This window comes from Limanda limanda, chromosome 4 (assembly GCF_963576545.1).
Source record: "Limanda limanda chromosome 4, fLimLim1.1, whole genome shotgun sequence".
Classification (NCBI taxonomy): Eukaryota; Metazoa; Chordata; class Actinopteri; order Pleuronectiformes; family Pleuronectidae; genus Limanda; species Limanda limanda.
Window position 1 is genome coordinate 15130118 of NC_083639.1, and position 27711 is coordinate 15157828.

A 27711-nucleotide genomic window follows, 5' to 3' on the forward strand; every position below is an offset into this window, starting at 1 on the left:
GGTATTTACACTGAGGAAGACCCAGAGGGGGCAGCTTAGGTTTATATGAGTTGAGATTCATGGTCCCAATCCCACTCCTCTTCTCATCATGTGACTATTTATATATTGTTGTCCTTTCTCTCACCTTTTCCAGGACTTGTTGGACAGCGACTGGACCAGCGTGCGCAAAGTTCTGGAGCAGGCAGACATCCTGGTCATTAAGTATTCAGTCACTGACAAGCTGGCGTTCCAGCAGGTCAGGAACGGCTATGCCCCGAAACTGCGCCCGCTGCTGAGGCACTGGGGCGTACCAGTCATCCTCGTTGCCGTCGGAGCGCGGCTGAACGGTGAGGACGCCTTTTGTTTGTTCTGTGTGTTTTTCAGAGCTGGAGTGAGTGTTTTCAGGGTTTTTTTTTGCCAGCAGCGCCTTGACAACCGATGGCTCCTCCAACAGTTTTGTCATTGTTGAAAGGAAACAATTGAGCTCGAGAGCAGGCAAATACACAATGCCACTAAAGTTGATATCCTGGTATCTCGGGGGTAATGTGCTGTAGGCTCAGTTGTTGATTTTTCAAGACAGTATCATGTTCTCTCTGTCGAGCTGGTGTGATGACTGTCTGAGTCTCGTGTCCTCCAGCGTGTCCGAGCAGCAAGGAGGAGGATGCTCATGATTAAATCTCCTCATGGCTGCCCTCAGGCCCTCAGGCTCATGTTTCCCTGTAGGAAACACACCAAAGAAAGACATTAGCTTAATACCTTTTGCCCATTAAGAGCTCCAAAGATCACCACAGCAGAGTTTAAACCCTTGTGTAGAGGTGGAAAGCCTCATATAGACTGCTTAAGCGTTAACATGCGTGTGTATGTGCACCTTGGTGAGTCTGCATGTGTTCCTGGACACACACTGACCCTTGTCAAATTCAGATTCTGTAAACAAGCCCATCAATTGTACCGGTGCATATTTTTAGCTCGGGCGCTCAACGTACTTTGAGCTCCTGTCTCCGCTGCAGGAGGATCACAGTGGAAGTCAACTCTTTTCTGGGAGAGGCAGATAAAGAGCCAGGCAGTGAGAGTGGGAAGCTGTGGAGCCCGGGCCTGCATGTGTTTGTTTTTCTTGTTTAAGGCTGCCGTGCGTATGTACAGTGCATGCTATCCCCTCATGACCGCAGAGACTGAGCTCTGAGCGCTTCCTGCTGCCGGACTTCAGACCACCTGAAGGCACATCTGTGGCAGAGAGCGAGCACCACCACACGTGCACTAACTTAGCCATTAAAGAAGCGCTGAACGCAGGAGGACAAACGGATTAATCCCAGGAACTGCAAGCACACAAATGTCGCACTAATATGCCAAGTCACCCTCTTCTTTTCCTTCTGCCTCACACACACTCACACACAGACACACACACACAGACACACACACAGACACACACACACACACACACACAGACACACACACACACACACACATTGTCTGGCTGCGTCCCTGTGTCATGCCTGTAGGTTATTAGCCATATGATGTATCAAATGCCTCAGCTTTTAACGTTATGTCCTGTTCTTTCTCTCCAGCTCTCTCCTCCTTTGTGCAGTCTTTCTGTCGTTTTTTTTTTTCTCTTTCTTCCTCCGAGCTAATCCTTCAGATTTTCTGTCTGATTCTGTCTCTTTGCTGCCCATCCACACGGGCCACAGTCGGGCTTGTGCTAGTGCACATGTCACGGCAGATTTTGCCTTATTCTCGTGTTGCTGTTTAGGAAGATTCCAAAGAAAAGAAAAGGTTACTCATTCATTGTCAGATATTTCATAACCCCTTACTGGATATCCACAGTGATTGTGAGATAAACTGGAGGAATTAGTGTGAATCTGCATCATAAAGCCAGATGTGGCTTTGGCATCTGGTTGCACTCTGCAATGCAAAATATGGTTTCTGTCTGAATCTGGGTTCTGAAATGTGTTTTATGTTCTGTTCATCACACACAATGACTTTTTGTCTGTGCTTCTTGTCCATTTAAGAAGGAAGAGAGGCTTGTTTAGAAAATATTACTGTACTATGATGTTTTCTAAATTTGATTTGGTTGGTGTTAGTATGATACTTTTACCCTTAAGGAGTGTCAAACACTGTTACCCGGCACTGCTCTGTTTGGTCCGGTCGGGTAGCAGTTGATTTAGATCACAACCACATATGACTCAACAGTGTGCAGATTTTGGGTTCTCTGAGACTGTTTTGTCCCACGTCTGGTAACATTAACTTTAATAAATTAAAATGTGGTGCTTGAAGGTATATTTGGAGGTTATGTTTTCACCCCAGTCCGATTGTTTGTTGCTTGGTTTGTTTGTTTGTATTCGAGATTACACAAAAACTACTGGATGAATTAGCACGAAACTGTGGACAGATGCTGTATGGGTCCGGGAAGAATACACAGAATTTTGGTGTTGATCCGGTTCAGGAGGAGGAATGCAGGATGGATCTTGATGAGGCCTATTTAGGGAACTGATATCTCTGAGTGTGAAACTTGGTGCACCTTGACTGGATTTAAGGAGACTTAAGTCTGGCTTTTGCGGAGGGAAGCACTTTACTACCTGCCATTCTTCTTCTATCTGAATATTCTCACAAACATGAATGTCATGTAACTCATTTTGTGAATGTGTTTGTGCTGCTGATTTGTTAAAATGTGGGACAAGCATTTCCAGTATGAGCTGTTTACACTAGATTCATGCATCGGGAATAGCTGCAATATCAGAGACTCGCTTATCCTCCCACTAACCTTTTAATGTGTGTACACATCTTGAGAGTTGAATTCTCTGCTTGTTGTCTTCAGACGAGGGTCCCCCCTGTACGTGTCCGCTGTGTGCGTCGGACTGGAGCAGCTGTGTGCCTCACAGTGAGGGTCTGCAGCTGTCCCGGGACCTGGGGGCCACCTACCTGGAGTTGCCCTCTCTCAATCACGTCTTCGTTGGGCGCTACTTTGGCAGCGTGGTAAGCCATGACGCCACACGGGGAACCAGGGGATCAGACATCACCTCAGACAGTTTGTAGCTGCAGTGGATAAATAAGGAATTTATGGCCCAAAAGAGTCTTTGATTGTTCTTATTTTCAGGTATTTTATGTCTGATCATTTTCACATATCAAGTAGCGGAGACGAGGACAGGCGGCCAGCTCCGTCTGAACTAATGTGTGTGTTTCTGTGTTGTTCAGCTGGAGTATTTCATGATCCAGTGTCTGAAACACAAAGCCAAAGAGAGGCCGGAGAAGAGGCGAGGAAACAAAGTGAACGATCTTCGCCCCCCTCACTTAGAACAACCAGGTCAGAGGAGTACTATGATATCCAACACACTCATACTACTAATGCGAGACAGCTTTTAATGTATTTGAATCTTATTGCCTACTGTGAGCAGTCAGGCAAGTTGAAGAAATTAAAATGAAAGTTATTAAAACGTTATTAATGAAATGAGTACAGCGTTGAGTCATTTTAAGTAATTACGTTCGGTTTAAATCATTTTCTATGTTGCATGGAGAGCATTCGCACTGAATGGATTGTTACTTCTCGAGCTCACACGGCCATAAAAAGAGCTGAGCACAAAGGTTTGATCCAGATCAATATTCTCTGGTCCAATCTGGAGATAAGAAGGAAGAGAAAAGGCTCGGAGGACGCCTTTTATTCACTGATGTCTGATTCTGTTTTACACTGAGCTCATTTCGACACCACTCGCTGCAACAACTGGCCTTTTGCGAAAACATCTAATTATTGACAAGTCGTTTAAGCTCTAATTTAGTTCTAATCTTCTTATTTGAAATTCAGAATTTCCGATTCAGCTTTAATCGTGCTTGAGAACGAGCCACGCTGGAATCAAAAGAAGGTTTGGCTGGTAGCAGAAACATGGAGTAAGATTTATTGTTGACATAATCCACAAAAAGCTAATCAGATTTGGAAAATGATAAATGCTAATTGTGGAGGGACAAACGACTATGGCAAAAGAGGCTAAGGAATCACAAAAAGTCACACACCGCGACCAGCAGAGACACAGTAAATTTGATTATCGAGGCAAATCGTCAGAAACAATCCTGCTGCTTCTACTTTGTCTCAATGTTTTTTAGACTGGGACTCTCTCTCTCCTAAATGACTGAAGGAAAACCTTATTGAATCCTGGAGTTGACGTTCCATGTCTGTCTGCCAAATGTTGCCACAGACTAAAAGCTTACTGTGTGCCCAATTTGAAATTATACAACTGAAATAAGTGTGTAGAGAATTTCTGTGAGTGGCATCAGGCGCCTCCAGCTTCTGTCCTGGTGTGTGAATGTAAACGTGAATGGTTGTTTGTCTCTGCATGTTTACACTGGCGACCTGTCCAGGGTGAACCCGGCTGCATGCCACTGGACTGGTATAGATAATGGTAAGATGTGTATACCGCTTATCATTTGAGTGTAGCGGGGGGGCTGGAGTCAATCCCACCTGACACAGGGCGAGAGCCTGGACAGTTCTTCAGTCCATAACCAGGCCAACATACAGTCCAATCATTCATACTCACACCTACGGCCCATTTACAGTCCCTAATTAACCTTATTTAATATTTGGACTGTGGAAGCAAGCCAGAGTACGTGCAAAATCTACAAAGAAAGCCCCTATGTGAACTGGGACTCAAACCAGCAACAATACAAACCACTGTACTGTATCACGTAGAATCGCTTTATTTTGAAAAGGAGGGATTCCGTCTCCTGCTTTACAACAACTGGTTCGACTGCTAGTGCCAATATTCCATGCAGTTATTTTTTAAAGAATAAAACATCCATAATTAAACACAAACTGGTGTTAAATATTGATTTGACCACTTTGCTGTGAGCGTGTGTGTGTGTGTGTCTCAATCTAATGCAATGACTGACAGATTTAAGTTCTGCCAGAAAGGCAGTAAGTGCTGTAGAATTAATTGAGGCCTGTCCAACACTACTTCCCCCTGCTTCTGGTGTAGCTTGCATTAAATATGACAAGCTGTGATTCAGGAACAGGAGCTGAGTTCATGGTCAGATCTGAGCAGCCATAAAAAAGGAGATGATGCACACAGAGGCAGAGTGTGTTGGGCATCAATAGGGATATAATAGGAAAATGTTTTGTGGAGACACCTCCCCCTCAGGTCCTTCACCTTCCTGCTTGGTGCTTTTCCCAAATTAAAAAAAAAAGTTAATATCTGAATAGATGCCTCACTCAGCATCATCCTCTTTTGTCTTACTCTTTTTTTGTTTTTCTATGATGTGTTTATTTATGGCTTGTTGCTCCAGACAGCTTTTCCAGTTTGTAGTTCTATCACTACAGTGTTGTCTTTTGGCTCCTCTGCTCATTTCTCTGCAAATCATTTCTCTCTGACGATGCATTTTATTTTTTCTTCGTTAAACACTAATCGTATTTAAAACCAACTTTGGACGCGCTTTGGATTCTGGGTAAATTTTTTGCTCGATGACTAAACGTCAACTTTTTGGTGTCAGTTCCCCGAGATCTAAAGAAGCAGGACTAAATCCTCTGTCGTGCAGATTTCTATATATCTTCAGTGGAACAGAATCCAGACTCAGCTCATATCGCTATCATAAGTGCAAAGACAAATATATCTGAAAGCATTTTTTCTAACTTAAGTAACAACTCTTTGCAATGATGTCTTGACAAAAAACATCTCACAACAGTTTTGCCGTCCAAATGATTCTCTCCACATACAAACCCCATTTCTCTCTTTTGTCAAAGAAAAGATAGATTCAGGTAGATGAGTATGCTGCAAATGTAAATTACATCTAGGGTGCTTTGAACATACATTCTTAACTCATCCTTCTCATCTTTCTCACTCCGTTTCACCATCTTGCTCCCTCCGTCCAGCTCGTCTTCCTCCCATCCGTGTGGAGGAGTCCAGCTTCTCCCAGGACATGCAGTGGCTGCTGGAGCGTGGCGTGCAGTTCGCGGACGTGGCTTTCTACGCCGGAGAATCGGGGAAAGAACTGGGTTGGGCCCACGCGGCTGTGCTGTGTGCTGTCAGCCCATACTTCAGACAGCTGCTCCTGGGACCTAAGACCAGGTAGGTGAGCCCTGTTAGCAGCAGGTCCACGGGACGGAGCCTCATCAGCTCTCTGCACCACCTGAGCCTGGAGTCGAGAGCTGGACTTAAACCCATCCGATAAACTCATTTTTCATGTTCAATTTGAATTTCACAGGGAACGCCCACAGTCGCGTTGTGTTTGCAGAGAGCGGGATGGAGGCCCCCCCTCACTGCTCTCCACCTGGGACGGGGGGATTATTGATGACATGCCACGATCAGAGGGGCACCTGACAGGACGACTCTCCCGGCTGGTGGTGAAGGACCCCCTCCTGTGTATGTGCTTGTGGGAGACGCTCATGTTTATTTACAGAGGTAAAAACCACCAGTCTACACTCATCCATTGTAGCGTTTACCCACTGTTCTATTTGCACTGTCAGTCTATGAGGATTTTTGGTATCGTCAGTATAATATTTACATTGTTGAGCACCTTAATTTAGCGTGTTCGCATGTCAAAATGCAATGTGGTGTGGTCAGGAAGTCCGGCTTCCTGGATAGGTTAATTGGAGACTCTTGATTGACTGTAGGTGTGAGAGCGAGTGGTTGTTTGTCTCTATACGTTGAGATGGACTGGCGACCTGTCCCCATGTAACTCTCCTTTTGACCCAAGTCAGCTGGGATTGGAACCCGCTCCCCCCACAAGCCTCAAATGATAAGCGCTATAGATAATGGATGGATAAATGGCACTTACTTATAGCACTTTGTAGTTTAGCTTTATTTTTGAAGAAATTGTACTTTCTTGATTCTTGTTGTTCTGGGTTTGTACCCTCAGGGTTGAATGCACTTATTGTAAGTCGCTTTGGATAAGACCGTCAGCTAAATGAAATGTAATGTAATATTTGGTCATGAACCAGTAAGAGTAAAAAGTAAAAATCCAGATCTAGTGAATTCAACTGTGGTTTCGTAAGTGGACTGTTGGTGGATGTATGTGCTCTAGTTAATCAACAAGAGTTATATACTCTGTAATGTAAAAAACATGGTGTCTCCAGTTGGTGGAGTGCACTTAAGTGAAGGTCATTCAATTATTTCTACATTAACCTAAATCACAGCAGCAGGGCTGCAACACAGATTGGCTCCACCAGAGAGAAGTTGCCCAAACTGACGTTCTGGCATCAGGACCAGTTGCACAGGAAGAGCCAAATAAAAAGATCACATAACAAAAGCAGCCAACACACAGTCTGTCCAGAGGAAGCTGGACTCCACAAGGATGGCTCCATCCGCTCACTCCCATCTCACTACATGGTTTCTGGTAAATGAAATAGTTGTAGCTGTTTGTTGACAATTATTTGTGTGTCATACTAAATGCTGGTGCTTTTGCCATATTGGACACTTTCCACACATTACCACTGAGGTTTGAATGCAGCTACCAGAGCCGGGCTAACATCCACAGCTCAGGCATTCCACTCCCTCGAAAGGAGGAGCTGGATTTTTCAATAGTTGAGATGTGATGATTAATGTCGGCTGGCAGCAGTGGGCACTTTTCTTGCCGTTGGGTCTGGTCCAATATTCCATTACGCCGAGGAACAGAGATCAGTCAAATTGAAAGTGCCTGATAGTAAGCAACAGTAGTATTTTAAATCTAGAGCCTGGTCGTTCATCGTGTAATAGTGTGATCTCACGCTGCTTTTTCTTAACCCACATTTGTACTTGATGCCTTGGACCTCTCGTGTGTCCTTTATCTTCAGCCAGCTCGGCTCTATTAAACTCCTTTGGACGTAAGTAACAAATGGTTATGTGCACTGAGCGACGGCTATTGATAGAATCTGCCTCGGAAGCCTGTTGCAGCAGCCCCATATCAACATCAACAAAAAAAAGACTAAAGGAATGAAACTGCCCTGTAAAAATTATAGTATCATATATTAACCTGGTTGAACAAGGAGATAGGCATCGAAAGTACAGCGAAAACAGTTGCAAATGCAAATTGGGGCACTTTCATGCCAAATTTACTCCCATCATTTAAGTAGCTGAGTTAGTGATGTTCTCTGTGACTTAAGTGCTGCAATGAAAATCTTCATTTGTCTAAGTCTGCGGCTTAGTCTGCTGTATGTTCGCTCGCAGCGCCTGTGCATGCCAGCGCCTCATCACAGGCTTCATGTCCCGCGTGAGTCCTCCTGGCGAAAAGCTGTGCCAACATCTGATTCATGTCTGTCTCATGTGTGTGCATGTGTGTGCCGGTAAAGGGTGAGCGGAGACGGGAAAAGATTATAGGGTCAAACCGAGTCTCTGTGATTGACTCTGTGAATAAGAATAGGAAAGGAGAGGGCAGTGTGTATTTTTACGCACGTATGTAAGTGCTTGTGTGGAAGATGGGAAAGTAAGGAGTGTAAAATTGTAAACAGGGTGAAAAACGAAGGCGGCGGGATGTGAAGGTGAGAGAAAGGAGGGGTGGAGTATAAGGGTGCTGCTACTGTGCATTTCAGTGAGATGATGTGAGGCTGAGAGAGTGTTTGGGTGGTGGGAGAGCCGGGCATTAGAGCTTTAGTAACACGTGTGTGTGTGTTTGTTTGTGGGTGTGTACTTGTTGTCACCTATTAAGGACCTTCCCAGAATAAACACTGACCTTGTCTGGACCAGTAGACCTCATGAGGCCCAGAAGTCAGAATGATGCAAAACATCCTCTCTGAGCTCCTGGTTACGGTTGGTGGTAAGATGTGAAATCAATGCAAAGTCCTTACATTGATAGCTGTGTGTGTGTGTGTGTGTGTGTGTGTGTGTGTGCGTGTGCGCGTATGGTTTGGAGGTAATTGTTGAAAATGGAAAATGTGTGTGTTTGCTGAGAAGAATACTAATGTCACGTTTCTATAAAACACTGCAGGGCATCAGTGTTAAGTCTTGTGTGAACATAATGTTGATGGTGAAAACATGGGGGTCTTACAGTAGGTTAGAATGAGTTGAGCTCTATTGCAGTGTGAACGTGTGTGTGTGTGTCTGTGTGTGTGTGTGTGTCTGTCCATGTATTACTCAAATTGTGGGGACCTAAATCGGTTTATAAAGTTGCATTATGAGGACTTGTCTTTCTTGTGGGGAAAAAAGCAAATCCCTATAATATAAATCATAAAATGTTACATGTTTTAAGGTTGAGGTTAGGTTTAGGTTTAGGTAGAGGTTTAGATTAAAGTTAGGGTAAGGGTTCAGTTAAGGCAAGTAGTAACCATTGTTAAGTTTAGAGTAAGTCCTAGGGAAATCAATGTAAGTCGTGAATATGTTCCCATAGTAACAGTTTTCCAGTGTTTGATGTTCTTTTTCAGTGAATCCGTACTTTTCTTTGCCGGAGACAGGACAAGCGTCTTCTGTTCGCTGTTCAGTTCAACTCACTTGACAGTTGTAGCTCATTTTACTGGCTCAGCAGAACAAATTTCCATAACAATATAATGTCTCTGCAAACACAGAGCGTCACACTGGTGGTATTATCCCACGCGCTGGCTTTTTGTCACTTGAGTGTGTGTTTCTGTACTATATATTTGTGAGGACCATTTAAAGCACAGACCACAGTGAGGACATTTTTGGAAAGGGAGGAAATTGTGACCGGCCGTCAATTTTTCAGGGTGCTGTTTCAGGGTTAAGCCTTGGTTTAAGGGTTAGGGCTAGAATTTGGTTTAGGTTAGGGTTAGGGTTAGGATTAGGTGCAAGGGATTTAGTTTTAATGGTTAAGGTTAGGAGATGGGGCTGAGGAATGTATGTGTCAATGAGTGTCCTCACTAAAATAGAGGTAAACATGTGTGTGCATGTGTGTTTGTTTGTGTGTGTGTGTGTCTCTATGTGTGTGTGTCACAGAGGATGAGACTTTGCTTGTGTGATGTTAACACTATAGGACTCTGTCTCCTTGTGTAGCTTTCTACTGAATTATTGAATTTGGCACTTGGTTGCTAATGTGTATGTGCATGTTTACCACGTGTGGTACATGTATGTGACACAGATGAATCATTGTGTCCCTTGTGGTCATTCAGGCCTTGCGTGGGGTCATGTTTTCTACCAGTCACCAGTTGTTTTTCTTGTCTCACTTGTCGTTTCCTTGCAGCTGAGTTCAGCACAGACGTCACCGGTTTTCTGTCTTTGTTGGCATTTGGTTTAAGTTTGGATAAGATTATGAGTCAGGAATGCAGCAGTTTTGGATGAGATTAAGGAACAACGTTGGGGGAATGAGTGTTAATCTGTACAAATTGTTCCTAAGTGTTATTTGTGTAGGTGGATAAGAGGAAATACATCAACATTCCAACTCATTGTATTTGTGATATTGTTTTTGTAGAAGCTTTTATATATATATTGTGTTATTCGTTTTCCGATTATATGCCTATGAAAACACCGCCCAGCCCATTCAGTGCTGTTTCTTTGGTGCCCGGCTGCATCATGTGTCAGCACCACAGCTCCTCAGCTAATCTCTCACCCTGCAGAGAAGGTGCCTGCGCAGTGCGGTGTCATTATCTGGGACCGGGTGCTGAGGTATAATCCCTCTATCACACAGAAAACTGTCATAATGAACTAATGATGAGCTAAATCCTGCCCAGTCCGGCTCCCTTCTTCCCTCGACAGTCTGTTTATGTCCCAGTGAGACAGAGAGCGCCCCCCCAATCAAGCTGCAGCGTGCTGTGCAGCCTCTGGAAAGGGGTATAACTATATACATACTGAAATGCAGTGGAGGTGTTTTCCAAATAGAATATCACTTAGACATGTCTGTGTCATAACGGCTTCACAAGTTTATCCCCTCATTATATGTCACATTGTTTTAATGACTTTAATTTGATGTATATGACGGTGAATTTCTATTTCCCATGTAGCCCCAGGGAGGGAAAAGTCGGTCGGCCATGATTCATACTGACCTTGATGATCCAGACTTTACTCACATTTGTGTTTTTTACTGAAATGTCTCAACAACAGCTGAGGCCTCATGCGTTAGTTCAAAATGTCATCCTTAGAAATGTCTTGCTTTTGGGGGCAAAACATTTAGAACAATTTGCTGAAATCTGTTACAATCTGTGCTTATTTCCAATGATTAGCATGCTAACATGCTAAACTAAGATGGTGAAAACATTACTCACTACACAACTGTGAGCATGCTGATAAGCATTTCGCTAATGGTAGTTCTGTGCTTGAATACAGTCTCTCAATTATCTATATGACCCGTAGACTCTATGTTAAGATGGATGACATGACTGCTCCCAAAGAAATTAAACCAAAGCATCTTGATCGCCACCTGGTGGCTGGCTGCAGTTTAGGTAATAAATTTCGCTTTCAAATGCGGAAGATGTATTTTGGCTTCATTTCTGGAATGTGGGAGCAAGTGGAAATGCTTGATCCAACTTTGTACAGTCTATGGCTGTATGTCTGTATTCTAATTCAAGACAGCTAGACCCTTTGTTTATAAGTCAAACTATTTCATTACTGTTATTTAAACTAAATTTAAACCAAATTTAAATTGTGAAAATTGTATCAAAGCCATAAATCAAATATCATTTGACGTTTAAAAAAAACATTTATAGCTTTTATTTGTAGCCAGTGCCCAAATGGAAAAAGATTAAACCTGCATTCTATTATTATTACAACAATTAAACAACTGACTTGGATTCAGAGTTGCAACAGTCAATCTTTAGGGTCACTGGTTTCTGTCAGAAGAACCTTGAATGGATGCAACACCCATAACCACCATACATTACATAAAGAGACAAATTTTAGAACAAGCCAACTTTGTCAAAACCAGGCAGGGGACATTGGGTTTACAGGTACGTGGGCGGTCAGTGCACGGTGCCAGCTAGAGAAAAGTTTCTTTCTGTGTTTCTGTGAACGATGCTATTGTGGGTCCACAGAATGTGTTTATGGATGTTTTGCAGGAGCGTGGGAGTGGGAGCACCTGCAGGAGGCCCTGGAAGAGAAGCTGAAGAGCTCGCAGGCTGTTGCTCAGCTTATGGAGCGCATACGATCCCTCATCGGGAAAGAAAGGGTGAGGTCTTACTCTCTTGTCTTTCTTTAAGTTTGAGTGGTATATCTTATCTTAACAGCTCTCTCCAGCGAAATAGGATAAATACCTTTAATGTGTCAAACTTGTTCTTTTCAAGGTATAAACAGATGTTTTTGCAGTTGCAGTGTAACATCACCTTAATTAGCAGGACCTTGCTTAAAAACAGTAATAATGAGGCTACAATTAGCATGTTTACTTAGTTAGTGGCTGTGATCACTTCTCACACACATTGGGAATTAGCACAAAATAAACAAGACGTACACCTAAAGGAGTAAGAGCACAACACAAGGTCTGTAGAGGAGTTTACACTGGATGTCAGCCATTGTATTGTACTAAATACAATGGGATTAAGAATGGTACTCAAGGTTGATGCATAAAGACTAGAAAATAACACAATGCATGTATTAAATCATGCAGTTAACACAATCTAATAAAGATACAAAATATATATAAATATATATAATGTGCCATAGTCGTTCATTCACTCACCAGAAAACAAAACAAAAAAGCACAGATGTCAGAACTGCAACGTCACACTTGTAGTCTCTGAGGCCGTGCTCTGTGGAATAGGAAGTAGCCTTGAACACTTAGACGGAGACAAGGAGATTTGACACAGTTTCGTCTGACAAGCCTTTGGCAGCGTGCTTGCTGCACCCACACATTTGTGCAGAATTAGGTCTTTACCTGAGGCGGCGCACCGAGATGTCATGACATGGCCACTTTAATGTGAGGAGACACCCTGAAGTCCTGCCATGGTTTGATCTCATCCTCTCAAACAGCCCCAGGACGCCTGACTCCATTAGACCAGCAGAAATGTGCTTTTCATAAGCTCTCCATTGTTTTACAAAATAAAAAGAGGCTGTTGCTGCCTCGACTGGAGACTGTGTGTTTCCCGAGCTCTGCCCCTGAGAATGTGAAGTACTCTGTGCTTCAGTTGACTGAGAAAGGTCACGTAATGGTAATGAGAGCCTTTGACGGCACTCGACTGTGGACAGAAGCTCATTAGAACTGGAAAAAAGTGTCTGCCTTGCGTGCACTTCTGATTTCAGCTGCAGTGTAATGTAAATACATACGCCTATTGGAATATTCTGCCTTTAAATGGCTTCGAATGAGCAGTAATGTGTTAATAAATAGTCAGATCGGACGGGTGTCTGCTTCTAAGTCTGTTCTCACCGTTTGCCAGTTTCCTCATGTCATTCTTGGCATTGCAGCTCAAGTATGTTTTGGTAGCTCTAAGCAAGACTGGCAGAGAAGCCATTTGTATTCCACGGGCAAGGTGGGAGCGATGCACTGAATTGTAATTGGGCTCGTAACTATTACCTGACATCCAGCAGAGGAATGTTAAGTCTGTCCGTTTCTTTTTGGCTGCCTTTACACTGTGTGTGTGTGTGTGTGTGTGTGTGTGTGTGTGTGTGTGTGTGTGTGTGTGTGTGTGTGTGTGTGTGTGTGTGTGTGTCTGTGTTTGTGTGTGTGTGAGCAGGGCCCCAGGGATACCCCGAGCGCGCGGGCAGCTCAGCTCGGCCCCCAGACGCTCGTCAACCTCTTCAATTCTCCTCTCTACTCAGATGTCATCTTCATGGTGCAAGGTGGGTGGGGGGGGTCATGTTGATCTATTAGACGCACACAACACACCCTGCCAAATACATGCACCGTCACACAGCGGAGGAAGGTCACACTTCAGTGGCTGTGATTGAATCGTGATCTCAGTGCCAGGGCGTGGTCAACCACTTGGAGACAAATTAGGATATAAAAAGCGACGGGCGCCCTTCTCTACCTGTCGAGCTTCATTTCAGCAAAAAGCTTTCACGAGCTGCACTGTTCTATTAAATAATCAAGACAAAGAAATACAGACATAATGACCACACGCCTCTTCTAATCAATATTTCTATCATAAAAAGTGCAGTGAGCTTGAATTTGTCCTTGAGAGTTCAGCTCCTGGAGGTTAGAGGCAATTTCTGCTAGAATGGAGCTGCTGATGGAGGGAGATGACAGCTGTCAGTGGCTGTTAATGGCATTTAGTGAAAGTGGACCAGGATTTACATGTCTCAGATTTTTGTGAAGTTAATTTCGGTTCAGCAGCAGGGCCACACCTCAGCCACACCTCTACTCACCTGGAGCCGACATATACCCAGTCAACCCATTACACTCTGAGTGTCTCAGGTTCTTTGACCCATCCTTTCCCTTCCCTGGGAAAAGAGAAAAAGAAGAAAAGGGTCAAACCTACCCTCATCCCTCCATCCTTCTCCCTTACTCCCTACCCTTTCCTTCACCCTTACCCTCATCCCTACCCATTTCCATTCATCCTCCTCTCATCCCTATGCATTCCATCATCCTTCTTCCTTCATCCTTTCAACTCGCATCCCTACCTACATCCCTTCATCCGCTTTCCCTTATCCTTACCCTCATCCCTTCAACCCTACCCACATCAATTCATCCTCCTTCTCTCATCCAAGATTCAAGATTCAAGATTTTTTATTGTCAAATGAACAGAGATAACATGAAGTAGTCACTGTCAATGAAATGCTTGGGTCACACACTCTCTTTAAGCAATGCTCAGTAATTTCAACCCAAAAAAATAAAATAAAAATAGAAATAGTATCAAATAGAATAAAAAAGAATAAAATAGAATAACATTGAAATAGAATATCAAAAATTTAAAATAGAAAATAAAATATATACATCTAAATATACGTCTTTACAGATGAATGTTCAATTTGTGCAGTAGTGCAAATATTAAAATATGCCATACGCTTTCCATACGCTTTCCTTTATCCTTACCCTCATCCCTTCATCTCACATCCCTACCCACATGCATTCATCCTTCTTCTCTCTTACCAAGCAACATCCCTATATATATATATCCAGTTTGCTGTATATGTCTATGCATGTGTAGTTCTAGGTACTGCCTGGGGGCCTGGGGGCCTTGTGCGTCCTCCCAGACCAGCCTAGGAGACATCCTTCACCTCAACCCCTTCTCTCAATGTCCATTAATTTTTCCTCAATATCTAATATATACATTTTCATTCACATATTGTCGGGGCGTGGTGGAGATCATTTTATCCCTTATAAAAAAGCCAAAGTCAATTATGGCCTCTATACTTATGTGATTGTCCAAATTAACCAAAGATGCACATTCTGTTACTAATATATTGGTTATGAATCTTTGATACGTTTTAGCATCACACTGAGCCTACCTGTGTATGTTGTGTCCCAGGGAGCGTGTTGCCGGCCCACCGGGCGGTGCTGGTGGCGCGCTGTGATGTCATGGCGGCGATGTTCAGTGGAAAGTACGCAGAGGCCCGAAGCCGAGTGGTGCCCATCCACGGAGTCTCCTCAGATACCTTCCTCTCCTTCCTGGAGTACCTCTACACTGACTCCTGCTGTCCTTGTGAGTTTACTGCACACACACTCCAGGTGTTTAACCATATGCTTAAAACAATAAGAGTGGTGCTAATTATAGTGGCAGCAGGGGCCTCTCCTCTTTTTTATCTTGTGGATTAATTAAACTGTGGCGGTGTTTGTACGGTGTTGAGATAGATTACTCTCAGTGTGTTTTCCATTCATCTGGTTATAGCTACATCCTCAGGGTGTTGCTGTACATATACATATTTTTGTTTAAGTAAGAATGACTTGAAAAGGGGAAAAGAAAGTCTCTGACCAACAGTGTCAGCCATTTATAGAAGGACAGTGGACCTCTGATGTAACTTTACAGAACCATGGAGATGAGCACAAATCTCAAATGAAAGGAATCAGCTTTTCTAAAGCTCGCCGCCAAACACAAGACACGGCCTAAAGCAAAAGCCTGTTAACCATCTGTGTGAGTGAACCATGCTGGCAGTGTCGTTCTCAGGAGGCGTACGTGAGAACTGCATTAAGCTCAAAATTAAATTAGCTTTTGAGAAGACAAAAGCAACCGGTGGCATCAGTGCCTCACGTGCTGTTTTGATGCTGCCAAATCACGACCCCAGACACCTCCTGGTTGGTTTTGTTTCCCTCTGTTGTCACTATCTGGCACATTGTGCGCTGCCTTTTCAAAGTAATTAGTGCTGATAAATCTCTGACGGCAGTGAGCTGCAGTGAATCAAATGAGGACAATTTGAGGAGCTGCTACAACATTAAAGTTGCATTAGGGAATTTCCTATGATGTGAAAGCTGCACTGATACTGTTGATCCCACTGAGAATCAACGCTCTGCAGCTCTGAGCAGCTTCCAGCCGAACCAGTACATTCAAACCTAATCATGTGATGGGATCCAACTTAAAGAGGAACATTTAGAAATATAGTTTGAGGAGATTGTTAAATCAAACCTGCAACATCAGTAAATATTGATCAGGTGGACAGAGGGAATCCAATGTTAATGTTCTCTGTATCTGCTTCATGAGTGAGTGGGGAGTTACTTATTAACATATTGGCCAAAACAACTGGATAAGCTGATATATCAAATCATGCTGTATTTGTAATGAAATGCCCCCCAGTGGTTAAACTTTACTAAATGCAGCATTGAATGGCAAGGCTTTGCAGGGTTGTCTGAAAAGGAGTGTGTGTGAGTGTGTGTGTGTGAGTGTGTTATATTGCTTATTCTGTGGGGACCTAAATCTGTTGACACAGTCACATTATGGGGACTTGTCTTATGGGGTTCAAAAACAATTTCCCACAATGTAAATCATAACATTTGAAGGCGAGGACCTGTTTGAAGGTGAGGTCTAGGTTAGAGTTAGGCTAAGGTTAACGTTAGGTTAATATTAGGGTTAAGATTTGGGTTAGGTTAAGGTTCATGTCAAGGTTAGAGTTAGGTTAAGGGTTAGGAAAGAAGTAAATATGGTTAATCCTCAGGAAGGAAGCTGTGAGTCAGTGTAATGTCCTCTGAAGTCATGGAGACAGGACTGATGGTGTGTGTGTGTGTGTGTGTGTGTGTGTGTGTGTGTGTGTGTGTGTGTGTGTGTGTGTGTGTTTGTGTGTGTGTACTTTAATGACAACCATGGTGACATCACAGCTGGACTCCGTCTTCACAACAGCAGATGATGACACATTCAAAAAACACAAAAGCCTGTGTGTTATGTTCCTTCGTTTGAATAATAGATAATAATAAGCTTAAACTTTTAGTCACAGAATGATGACATTAATTATGACACTCACTGTCATCTTCATTTCCAGTATTGTTACACAATGAAGCTGCTGGATCGACAATGTATAACTTTCACATTGTGGAACAATCACATTGTGAATAGGTAGCTGACAATCCCGTACTTCTGCAGCAGGAGATGTTTTAATGGAAAACAAGCAGCCCCTAAGACCCAGCTCAGGTACGAGGAGGGTAAACAAACTGTTACCCCGAGATACGGCTTCGGCTTGAGCCATGGAAACAGGAAATTAAAGCCATGAAGCGGCTGCAGCCTCTGGAGCCGCGCTGCACTGTTACGTAAGAGCTCAGCGCTCAAGGTCAAAGGAAGGTAACTCCACCAGCAGCAGCGAGAAGGACGGGCGTGACATCAGAGGGGGGGGTGCGCGATCAGAGCCTTTTCTCTCAGATCAATAATGTATTACGTAGAATCCGTTATTAATGCTGATTAAAATGTTTTGGCTGATTGTGCAGTGAGGCAGAACGAACCCTGTGTAATGGATGCCGCTCAGCTGACGGTGCAGCAGCCTGTCAGAGCCGCATGCAGAGAGTCAGTAAGGATGGGGTGGGGGGGATGTTGACGCCGGTGTTTGACTCACATTAATGTCAGGAAACAGGTTACATCAGGGGTAATTTGATTTGACTTGCCGGCATTACATAAGAGGATTGGCACCCCTTGTTTGGAATATGCATTTATGTATTTGGGGATGTAATTTGACGGCGTGAAAAGAGCAATGAGAAAATGTATCAATTTGCTTTAATTCAGAAACACAGAGCTGAGATTCAGTCCATGGAGTTGTTAGAGACTTCCGTGAAATCTGGTGCACAAAGGATGTACTGTCGACTGCACTAATTGTAACATGACGTGAAAAGCGAAGTGGATTACACACACGGTGTTTGTGAACACTAGCCGAGGCTGTAGCTGAGCCATATTTAGCACTTTGCTTCATATGCATACAAGAGACTTAATTTTTCACTTAACGCTGCATTCATTGGTTTTCTTGGCCACATGGGAGCAGCAGAACAAGCTGAAGATTCAGTAGTGACACATTCTCACTTCATATAGCTCCATAGTGTTATTGCAAATGTTTAAGTAAACAATTACAAACATAGCCAGCAATTACATTCATTTGAATTCATGTTTATATGTTAAATGAGTCCAGTATTAACCGTATTTTCTCCTAAGCCTAACCCTCCAGCTGCTGCCCACACATGTATCTTGTGTTTGTTTGTGTGTCCAGCCAGTGTGATGCAGGCCATGGCCGTGCTGGTCTGTGCCGAGATGTACCAGGTGAAACGTCTGCAGCACCTGTGTGAGGTGTGCGTGTGCGCGTACCTACAGAGCATGCCCAGTAGAGAGCTGTCGTCCACAGGGATCAGCGTGGTGCGACTACTCCGCAGAGCAAAGGTCAGTGAAATGGTTCGTATACCAGGGGAAAACAGGGAACAAGAGCAGAACTGATGACTGCCTCAATAAAATACGAGTGTAATCTCCTTCACCCAAGAAAATGCGGATGAAAATAACTGTTATTTACCATGATGATCCTATTGTTCCCCAGTGCCACAACGCAGAGCAGCTGTACGTCTGGCTCCTGCACTTCATCGCCAACAACTACCTGATCTTCAGCCACAAACCGGACTTCCTGGAGCTCTCAGGTCAGTGCGAGAGCCTTTTAAAAAACATGTCTGACAATTGAAAGCCTTGTAAGTGATGATTATGAAAGTTGAAATTGCTGGCAGCTTAATGTAATTGCTACATTAAGCTGTCTGTCAATGCAGCAATTTTACATTGACACGTGTATTCTTCATTTTTACAAATGAGAAGCGTCCGAATTTTTACTTGTATATAATAAGAAGTAATGTAATTGATATTATATGATAAATGTTAGGTTAATCTTAACAAGCTTACATTTTTTCCCCTAATGTGATTGGTTGGGAAATGTAATGCATCACTCCACTTTATATTCTTTTTTTCTATGCAGGCTTTATGTCATGGATATAGTCAATAGATGCCTCAAAGAGTTCCTTTTTGATCTCTGCGTGACCTTTATTTTTCGGACTTATCCATGATGTTACATGAGGAATAATTGTCTGGTTATAAGCTTTAAGATAGTCTCTCTCCTTTGACTGATCAGCTCCAAAACCTGATCTCTGCAGTTACCCCTCCCAACTACTATTCACACCAAGTTTAATTAAAATCCGTTCATGCTTTGTGGAGTTAGGAAACACACACACACTCACACTCCTCAAAACGATATCCTGCCTCCGGCTATGCTGCGCAGAGTCATAATTAAGAGAGAACGCCTCCAGGCTTTTTAACACAGCATGTGCAGGTCAGGCTGCATCTGTCTGATAAACGCTGCTTGTTTCCTGTCAAATGGCCAACAGCGTACAAAACACAGGAGGTGCAAGGTTTCCACTAATAAATTATACAAGAGAATGAATGCTGTCACTTTAGAATCGAACATGGTCGCACTCATCCTGTGCAAACCTGGGTTTCACACATTAGCAGATTTGTGAGCTGTCAGCCTTTTTATTGTCCTTATATTGATTAATTGTTACTAAGTCTATGCTTGAGTTCTGTTTGCCTCCTAGTGATTTTTAGTCCCGTGTGTTAAACTGACTGGAAAATGACCAACGGCAGCATTGCTCTGGTTTGTAGCAGTAGCACTTTTTATTGACATCACAGACACGAGACTTATTTCAGATCATTGGACGGGTACTGGAGGGCACGGGCGAAGTCAAAGGTCAGGACAAAGAGACAGCACATGATGGATCACTGTTGGTCTTCTGTGGCTTCTTGGTGTAAACAAATTTCTCAGTCAGACATTTCAGAATCGTTGGAGGAGTTCGTGGCAACAATCCAGGGAGTTGTTACTGAATGTGGGTTGGTGGGTTCGAGCCAAGCGCGGTAAAGCTGGCTGTAATGATTTTTCCACAGTTGTGCATGCGGTGGATTATTGATACGTGATTGTGTGTTCCAGATGAGGAGCGGGAGCAGGTGGAGAGGCTACGCTGGCCGTCCAGAGGCTACCTGCAGGAGCTCAGCGAGTACCAGCAGCGGCGACGCAAACTACGCAAGTCCCGCTGCATAGTCATGTGACCCCAGCACGCTGGTTCCAGTGGCCTGTTGAGAAAAGCAAAGTTGGGGAATCAAAGGAGGACATAATAAACTGCTCGTCAAAACGTGGGGGGGGAAACAGTAGAAACAATGTGTGTGCTGCTGGATGGAGGGCTGACTCCGGGCGAGGAACATGTCACGAGACTCCTTAACCAATCGGACAGCGTCGTATGTACAGTGTGTCCGGCAGTGGCGTGCACCCCCGCTACATGCCTCTCCTCCCATGAAGGAATGTGAGTGTGTCCTTTGCATAGTGACTATTCCATTGAGGGCAATAAGAAATGACTGATACTTTAAAGCCGATGTGAATTTAAATTGACTGTCTGGTCACTGGCCAATGGCTCCGTGAGTGAAAGATAATTCTATTTCTATTGGCTGCTGCAAAATGGAGGAATCCGAAGACAAACACTGACACAAAATGGCTCCATTACAAGTACAGATACACCGAATCAACCCGCCACACATGAGCTCACGCAGCCGCCCGGGATCTCGTGTGGACGTCAGGAACAGGTTGAATGAATCCGACACACGCTGGACTGTCTCAAGAATGTGAAGATCTGCAGCGTTTCATCCGGAGCTGAAATAACTCGTGAGCCGCTAACTTCTCAGCGAGTTAGTTCACGCGAGCGGTGACCTACATTAGAACAGGGAGCAGTGTGCAGAGAAACTGGTAACGCTGCTGCTCGCACACTCCAACTCATTTTCATCTGTAATGTAACAAGGCTGCAGTTAAGCAGACGAGCAGGACCAATTTAATTATAATTCCTTTATTAGATTCCTTCAGATCTATAGGAAGACATCAGTGAGCACCTCAGAGTCAGACTGATGTTATTACAGCGTGCGGTGGAATACATTCTGCCCCGGGTCACGTGTCAAACGAGGCCGTTTCACTTTCATTGAGAAATGACTGGCGAATTAAACTCCGACATTAAACTGCGTACATTTCCTTCTGCAAGTTAATGTGAAATCACGTAGAAACCACTCCTTATATATCTGCAATAACAAATAATAAAAAGATCTGTCTGTGGCACAAACAGGCTAAAGCCTTTTGGAGCATTTACTTGTACAGATTTAGGGAAAACAACCATATCATGAAGAAAGATGAGTGTAATCAGTGAACTCTGATTAAACGCTGCTACCCTCACGATTCAGCACCAGAAATACTCCGTTAAATTAATTATTACCTCCGCAAAGGAGGTTAAGATTTCACTAGAGATGCTCTGATACCAGCACTGAAAACGCCTCTGATCCGGCATCGGCAAGAACATAAATCTACATTTGATCCATTACCATGTTTTTAAAGTTTATTAGTTTCATCCAGATAAAACTGCAATTCTCTTTTCCTGAAAATCACTTCTTCAACACTCCAAACAAGGCCCGCAAGTAAAATGAAGACGAGTTTTAAGGGGTGGCACTAGTGATGCTATTAACAACACTGAATAGATAGCAACCATCACTTCCATACGGGGCTAGTAGCATACAGCGGTTTGAGTTTTTGAAATACACCCGTATCAAATCAGCACTTGGTATCTGAATCGGTTTCTTAAAGAAAAATGGTATCAGAACATCTCTCTGTTGCTTTATTTATTAGCAGGATTACACAAAATCTACTGACTCAATTTCCACCAAACTCGTTGGAGGGTTGGAGCTGAGCCTTGGTCTGAGAAGAACCCTTTACATTTTGTTGCAGATGTGGATTTAGATCCAGTATTCAGGATTTTATTTTACATGTCATGTGTAGGATTGTTCAGATGTGGCCGAGGTATGTGCTCTACTGAGTGCCATTATCATTTTTACAGTACTCATGTACAGCAGCGTCTAACTGTTGAGTGTAGGATGCTGAGCCGCCGCCTGCTGCCTGCCACTGGAAAGCGCTTCACCCCCCAGCAGACAGCAGGCCCACCGTCCCCCCCCGCTCATGCCTGGATGTTGTAAGCCAGCACGGGGCACAGTGGGACAGGCGACATCTTGTAAAACCAACGTGGTTTGGCTGCATCTTCGTCTAGACGGTAAAAATGAAGTTGCACGTTAGCCTGCGAGGTGAAAAGGCTGCTACTAATACGAAGTCCGTACATGCTGTGATCCAGATTAAATCCTGTTCAATTTCCACTGTTTTCTGATTTTTTTTTTTTTTTATTGAATGTCCCTAATCATGAACATAAGTTGGTACAATAAAGCCAAAACGCCTCTGGGTGGATACGCAATATTTATTTGATCCTTTTGATTTTGTTTTGAATCATAATGAGATTATGATTTCTTGGTGCTGCAGTTATTTTTGTACACTGTGCTGTATGTGGACATTTATGATTTGATTTTTTTTACATTTGGAGCAGACACAGTTGGGTCATACTACTTTAATGTCCAATGTTTCACTGACATTTACTTTAAAAAGGATTGAGGAATATATCAGATTGAAAAAAACTTAGGTACAGAAGACAAAATAACTTTACAGAAAACCCCCCAAAAAAACAAATGGTACTGACAGGTCAAAGTGACTGTTCAGTCTGATCAGTCTGAGTCAAACTACATGTAGATGTGTGTTTATCCAGTTCTTGCAGTACACTGTGTAAAGACCACAATCACTGTCTGATTCGGACATGGAAGAGGTTGCACCCTTAACCAGCCAGTGTGTATTTAACCTTAGTGACAACAACCTGCTGCAGCACAACCGTGCAAGTGTCTAGTTAGAATCACAACAGAAGAAAAAAAAAGACCCGGCCTACTGTGAGTAAGTAGCAGCTGAAACACTGGACTGTGAAAGTAGTGGATCCACACAGGAGGCTCCACTGAGCCAGTGCTGTACAGACTGTAGATAACCTGACGTCTGACTTTAAATAAAGACATGTTTTAGAATGAAGAGAGCCTCCATGATTAACTGCTGTGTTGGGTGATTCCTGTACAGGTGCAGCCAGGTGTCCGTGTGTCCCTGTGTACACTCTGACTATATTCAAAATCCACATTTTTTGCATAAAGTGCTTGAGGGCTTGGTCACACATAGGCGGATGTATCGGGCCAACCATGTGACAAAAGAAATTTGCAGAATGTGACCGGGCCCTTATGGTGTTGAGCCACCTTGAGCCTCCACAACAGACCTCAAGGCTCTTCAAAATAGATTCTTTGGTGGGTGTGGTGTGGAAAGTTATTACCTGCCGGGTGTGGAAAACAGTTTTCTAAAGATAACTGGTTTGGTTGCCTTGGCCGGGCTGATTTTCTTACACTGTATGTGTGTCAGGGAAAGGATAACAGACCCAGTGCAGTTTACATTAACTGCATCAGGCTCAGGTCGGGGAACAGGAAACAGAATGCCTGTCAGGTTTGCATCAGGCTCGGTTAGTTTTCTCTCGGACGGGTTCAGACAGGAAAATGCGGCCTGAGCTGCAATCTAGTTTGGTGCTGGTGGTGTTGATGATTGCATTTTAATTCTAGGAATCAGATGTATAGCATCATAACATCTTTGTCTTTCATACTGCAACAGAACATGTCATCAACTATTACCTCGAACTCCCTCGAAAAATATTACAGAGGTCCAAGTTGGACCCCGACCAATCACAGCTTGTTGTCCTTAAGACAGTCGATTGTTAAGTTGCCATGGACCGACTTTACTGTTCCCTCCGACAACACTGACGATGACCGTTGTACCTGCTCATAGTTGTATTAAAGAGGACTTCGTCATCATAGTTGCGGAGTGTGTAGTCACACCCGCAACACACCCTGTCAGGAAGCATGTGTGTCTCTCTGCCTGTTTATTCAGGTGTCTCATCTGTCGACTGTCGGCACCTTTCCATCAGGATGTGGTGCACTGAGGGCTCAGAGCTGATCTTACTACTGATTTTACGAGAGTAATTACATCTCAGCTCTCTGATCATCACCTGAGGCGTCTTACGCCCCATTGTTTATTTATTCCTTCACTAATGAGAGCCTACTGCTACTAATTTACGCGCTTGATGACTTGCTCTGGGTCTTCAGAGAGGCGACACCTTCCTCCTTTCCTAGCCTGCTGTTAAAAACAACCTTTTAGGAGTGAATGAGTGTGTGTGTGTGTGTGTCAAGATAAGAGAAAGATGCATCATGAGGGTCTGTGCAGTATCCTGTACCTGCTTGGTTTGGAGCAGGTCACTGCAGGGCTCCAATAGACTGCAGCATGCCCTCCAGTTTACCGTTCTTATGCAGCGCCGCCACGTCGCTGCCGCCTCCAATGCACTCCTCACCGATGAACACCCGAGGGACCTAGATTCAAAATCGATAAGAGAAAAATAGCTGGTGAATAAGCAATCACAGATTTTCAATGTTATGCAAGGAGTCAGGCATTATTAGGATACCACCAGACAATAATGTGGTAGCCGTGAAGTGCAAATCCCTAAACACAACAACAAATACGTAAACACGACAAATAAGAAAACACAATATGAGGCTAAACATGTTTTGTCAGCGTTTCCTTCCTGTGGAAAAGTCAGTAACTGCATTCGCCCAACCAGTGAATATCTTTGTCAGTAGAATGTAACATTTTCTGTGAGTTAATAGTGATTTGTTGTCAATTTTGAAGTGTTTTGTGATACATTCTCGTGTTTATTTAGTAGCCCTTTTTGTTTTGTCGTTTTGCTATTGTGAGTTGCACTTCAGAGCCATCATACAACATACATTCGTCTGCTATCACAGATTTTTCCACCCTGTTCAAACCACAGGGGTCAGATCAACTGATGCTGCAAATGAAAGGAAATCACAGATCTATAAACAGACTATATAGAATTATAGTTTATTCTATCAGAAATAAATATGAACATAATTATCTGCCAGCATAAAGATGCACATATATTGTCAGACATTAATAATACTTCACAAGTTATAGTTTTAAACCTTTGATCTTACACAGCCGGCGTTCAGTCACGAACTTTATGTTGTCTGATATAAAAGGCTGAGTCATGGGTGATGCTTGCGCAGTTCTTTTATTGAAGACGCCCCTGATTTCCTAATAGACTTTCATGGACAACAAATGAAATATAAATATATAAATATATATATATATATATATATATATATATTGAGATTCTAACAGTGTTTTTCACCATAGCTAACATCCATATCATTGCTGATGTGTTATATTTAGATGTGAATGGAAAGAGTTTTAAATGACGTAATTTACAACAACAAAAACCTGTTTCACTTTCGTCAGACTTTTTTTTGACACTGGTCAAACTGGCTCTTCTATCGTTGTGTGATTTTAGAGTAAAGTGCAGTGTTTACCGTGCGCTCTCCGGTGAGCTCCAGGAAATAGTCCTGCATGCTGCCCATGTCGCTGCGGGCACTTATGTCAATGCACTCCAGATGTCCGGGTTTAAACTTGTATTTGCCCAACACGTCTTTGGCTGTGATGCAGTAGGAGCAAGTGGGCTTCATGAAGACCACCACTTTGTCTCCTTTGATCTTAGTTTGGACAAACTGCTGCGCCATGTTCGGAGCTGGAGCCTCACACACACACACAAAGAGGAAGGATGCGTGGATGGGGGAGAAGAAAGCTGATCGCTCTGCCCTTTGTCAATTATGTTCATGAAGATGACGTCATCCGGGCGACTTTCTTCTTAAAGGGGCACTTCACACCACAAACGGTGGATTTGTCTTTTAAGTGTTCAGTACTTGAAGTTAAATTATTACATCACATGTCATTTGGCAGACGCTTTTATCTAAAGCGTCTTACAATAAGTGGATTTAAGGTATATGAGTGACTTTGATAAAGTAACACAACTGCAGTTTAGCATACACAACAGGATTAACCATAGACTGAATCTAAAGATGGACGACGTGTCTCCACTTCCTCCCCCGGTCCAGAAATAAAGCCAATCTCTGTGGCTGGGTCTGAAATCACTCACTAGGGAATATATAGGGAGTTTGCCATTTTGCTCTCAGAAAGTTTTGTTTACCACAATGCATCGTGAAAGGTAGTGTACAACCGATGCTCCCTAACTGATCAATATGTAGCTTGTAGCATCATGCATTGCGCTCGGGGAGACAAGACGAGAGAGGGAAGCAGGAACAGCCTGACCTGTCGTACAATTGTAAATAATATAGCAGCTCAAACAGCGACGAAAGTTTATTTCTACATTTTAATAATGACATTCAATGTGCTTTTTGCCTAAAAGTATAAATAAACATATCCAATTTGTATTGGGATTTTCCACTGGCCGGCTTTGTTGTTGTTGTACGTCATAATCCTGTGACAATGACGTAATTACCATTGCCGATAAAATATGCTGAGTCGTGTCTGAGAGCGTCCTTTTCTTTTGCAGATACATAAAAGTCACTATATAGTGAAGTAAGCGTTAATGAGTGAGTGTAACTCGAACGAAGCCTGAGTCTCAATTCAGTGGCCATACCCTTAAGAGGCTTAAAGACATTGCATCAAAGCAATTTGACTAGTCTGTCCCATTTACATTCAGTAGGTCCTTCAAATGTGTCCGGCGAATGCGTCCTTCCCCTCCTGAGCAACGAAGGATCCAACGTGGGTGGCTGAGCTGCAGTAAAAGTGCAGTGGCTGAAAGTAGCTAACAAAGCAATGACATCCTCTGCTGACCTAACCGTCTCATTTCAGCACAGCCTCTTCGATTTACACTGTCCACTAAGGCCATGCATAGTGAGTCCTACAGCCCTTGAATTGGGACACAGCTATAATATCCATTTAGATTTGGAGCCAGAGTATGCACAGTAGTAATCGGGAGATGGAGCCACACTAGTGAGGTCCAGTCAATACACATGCTCGACCAATTTCAATTGATTAATTTCACATAATTTTCAAATAACTAATTAAAACTTAGCTTCCAAGAAAATATGAACATTTTAACGTAAACCAGTGTGATAAGAACAACCTAACATTTCAGAGACTATCTTTGGGAACAATTGGTTTGATATGTACTTTTATTTTTGTAGTTTGTCCATGTCTCATCCGTTAACATAGAGGAGGCGGCATTTATGATCTATACTGCAGCCAGATTAGCTTCACTTTTGGGGAATTGTCAAGTTGACAATGGGATTAATCTGTTAAGGACACACAGGAGAATAATTAGCTGTTTAACCTCCAAACCACTTCCCTGCACATTGTGCCTGTACCAGGAGCAGCAGGTCTCCATCATGAAGAGTTCCTACAACATACACTTTATGTTCCTTTATCACGTCAAAACCAAACAGTTCACCTCAGCTGAAATAATTCTACCTGAGCCCTGGTTTTCTGTCATGAAATTTGATCCAATCTGATTATGTGAGCACAAGCTCAAAAGTTAAAGGTCAGAAAAACGGAATTTTGACACAGGGCCATGTGCAAGACAGCTAAGCCTAAAATTATATGACACTTCATTTAGTTGATACTTCAGAGAACTACACTTGGTTCAAGTGCCCCCAACAATTATCAGCCAACAAAAGCAACTGATATGCAGTTGGTCTGCTGCTCCATGGCTGTCAGCTGCATTGCTCAATAGTCAATCCAGCACCGATAC

General features: G+C 43.2%; 2 protein-coding genes across 2 annotated transcripts in view; one reads left to right on the top strand and one right to left on the bottom strand.

The window, feature by feature from the left end:
- Positions 1–20250, top strand: part of rhobtb3 (Rho related BTB domain containing 3) — a 21665-nt gene extending 1415 nt beyond the window's left edge. The window contains exons 2-12 of the mRNA XM_061069466.1: positions 134–326; positions 2789–2946; positions 3166–3274; positions 5825–6020; positions 6187–6353; positions 11864–11973; positions 13472–13577; positions 15206–15379; positions 18351–18517; positions 18669–18765; positions 20094–20250. Of these exons, the coding sequence (XP_060925449.1) occupies positions 134–326; positions 2789–2946; positions 3166–3274; positions 5825–6020; positions 6187–6353; positions 11864–11973; positions 13472–13577; positions 15206–15379; positions 18351–18517; positions 18669–18765; positions 20094–20212 (1596 nt within the window). The 3' untranslated portion in view covers positions 20213–20250. The remainder of the gene's footprint in view (positions 1–133; positions 327–2788; positions 2947–3165; positions 3275–5824; positions 6021–6186; positions 6354–11863; positions 11974–13471; positions 13578–15205; positions 15380–18350; positions 18518–18668; positions 18766–20093) is intronic.
- On the bottom strand, positions 19760–25761 carry glrx (glutaredoxin (thioltransferase)). The gene is made up of 3 exons (XM_061069467.1): positions 25472–25761; positions 24325–24457; positions 19760–20236 (listed from the first exon to the last, which is right to left on the bottom strand). The coding sequence occupies exons 1-2, from the start codon at positions 25676–25678 to the stop codon at positions 24344–24346; spliced, it is 321 nt and encodes a 106-aa protein (XP_060925450.1). The 5' UTR covers positions 25679–25761; the 3' UTR covers positions 19760–20236; positions 24325–24343.
- Between the last annotated feature and the right edge of the window lie 1950 nt (positions 25762–27711).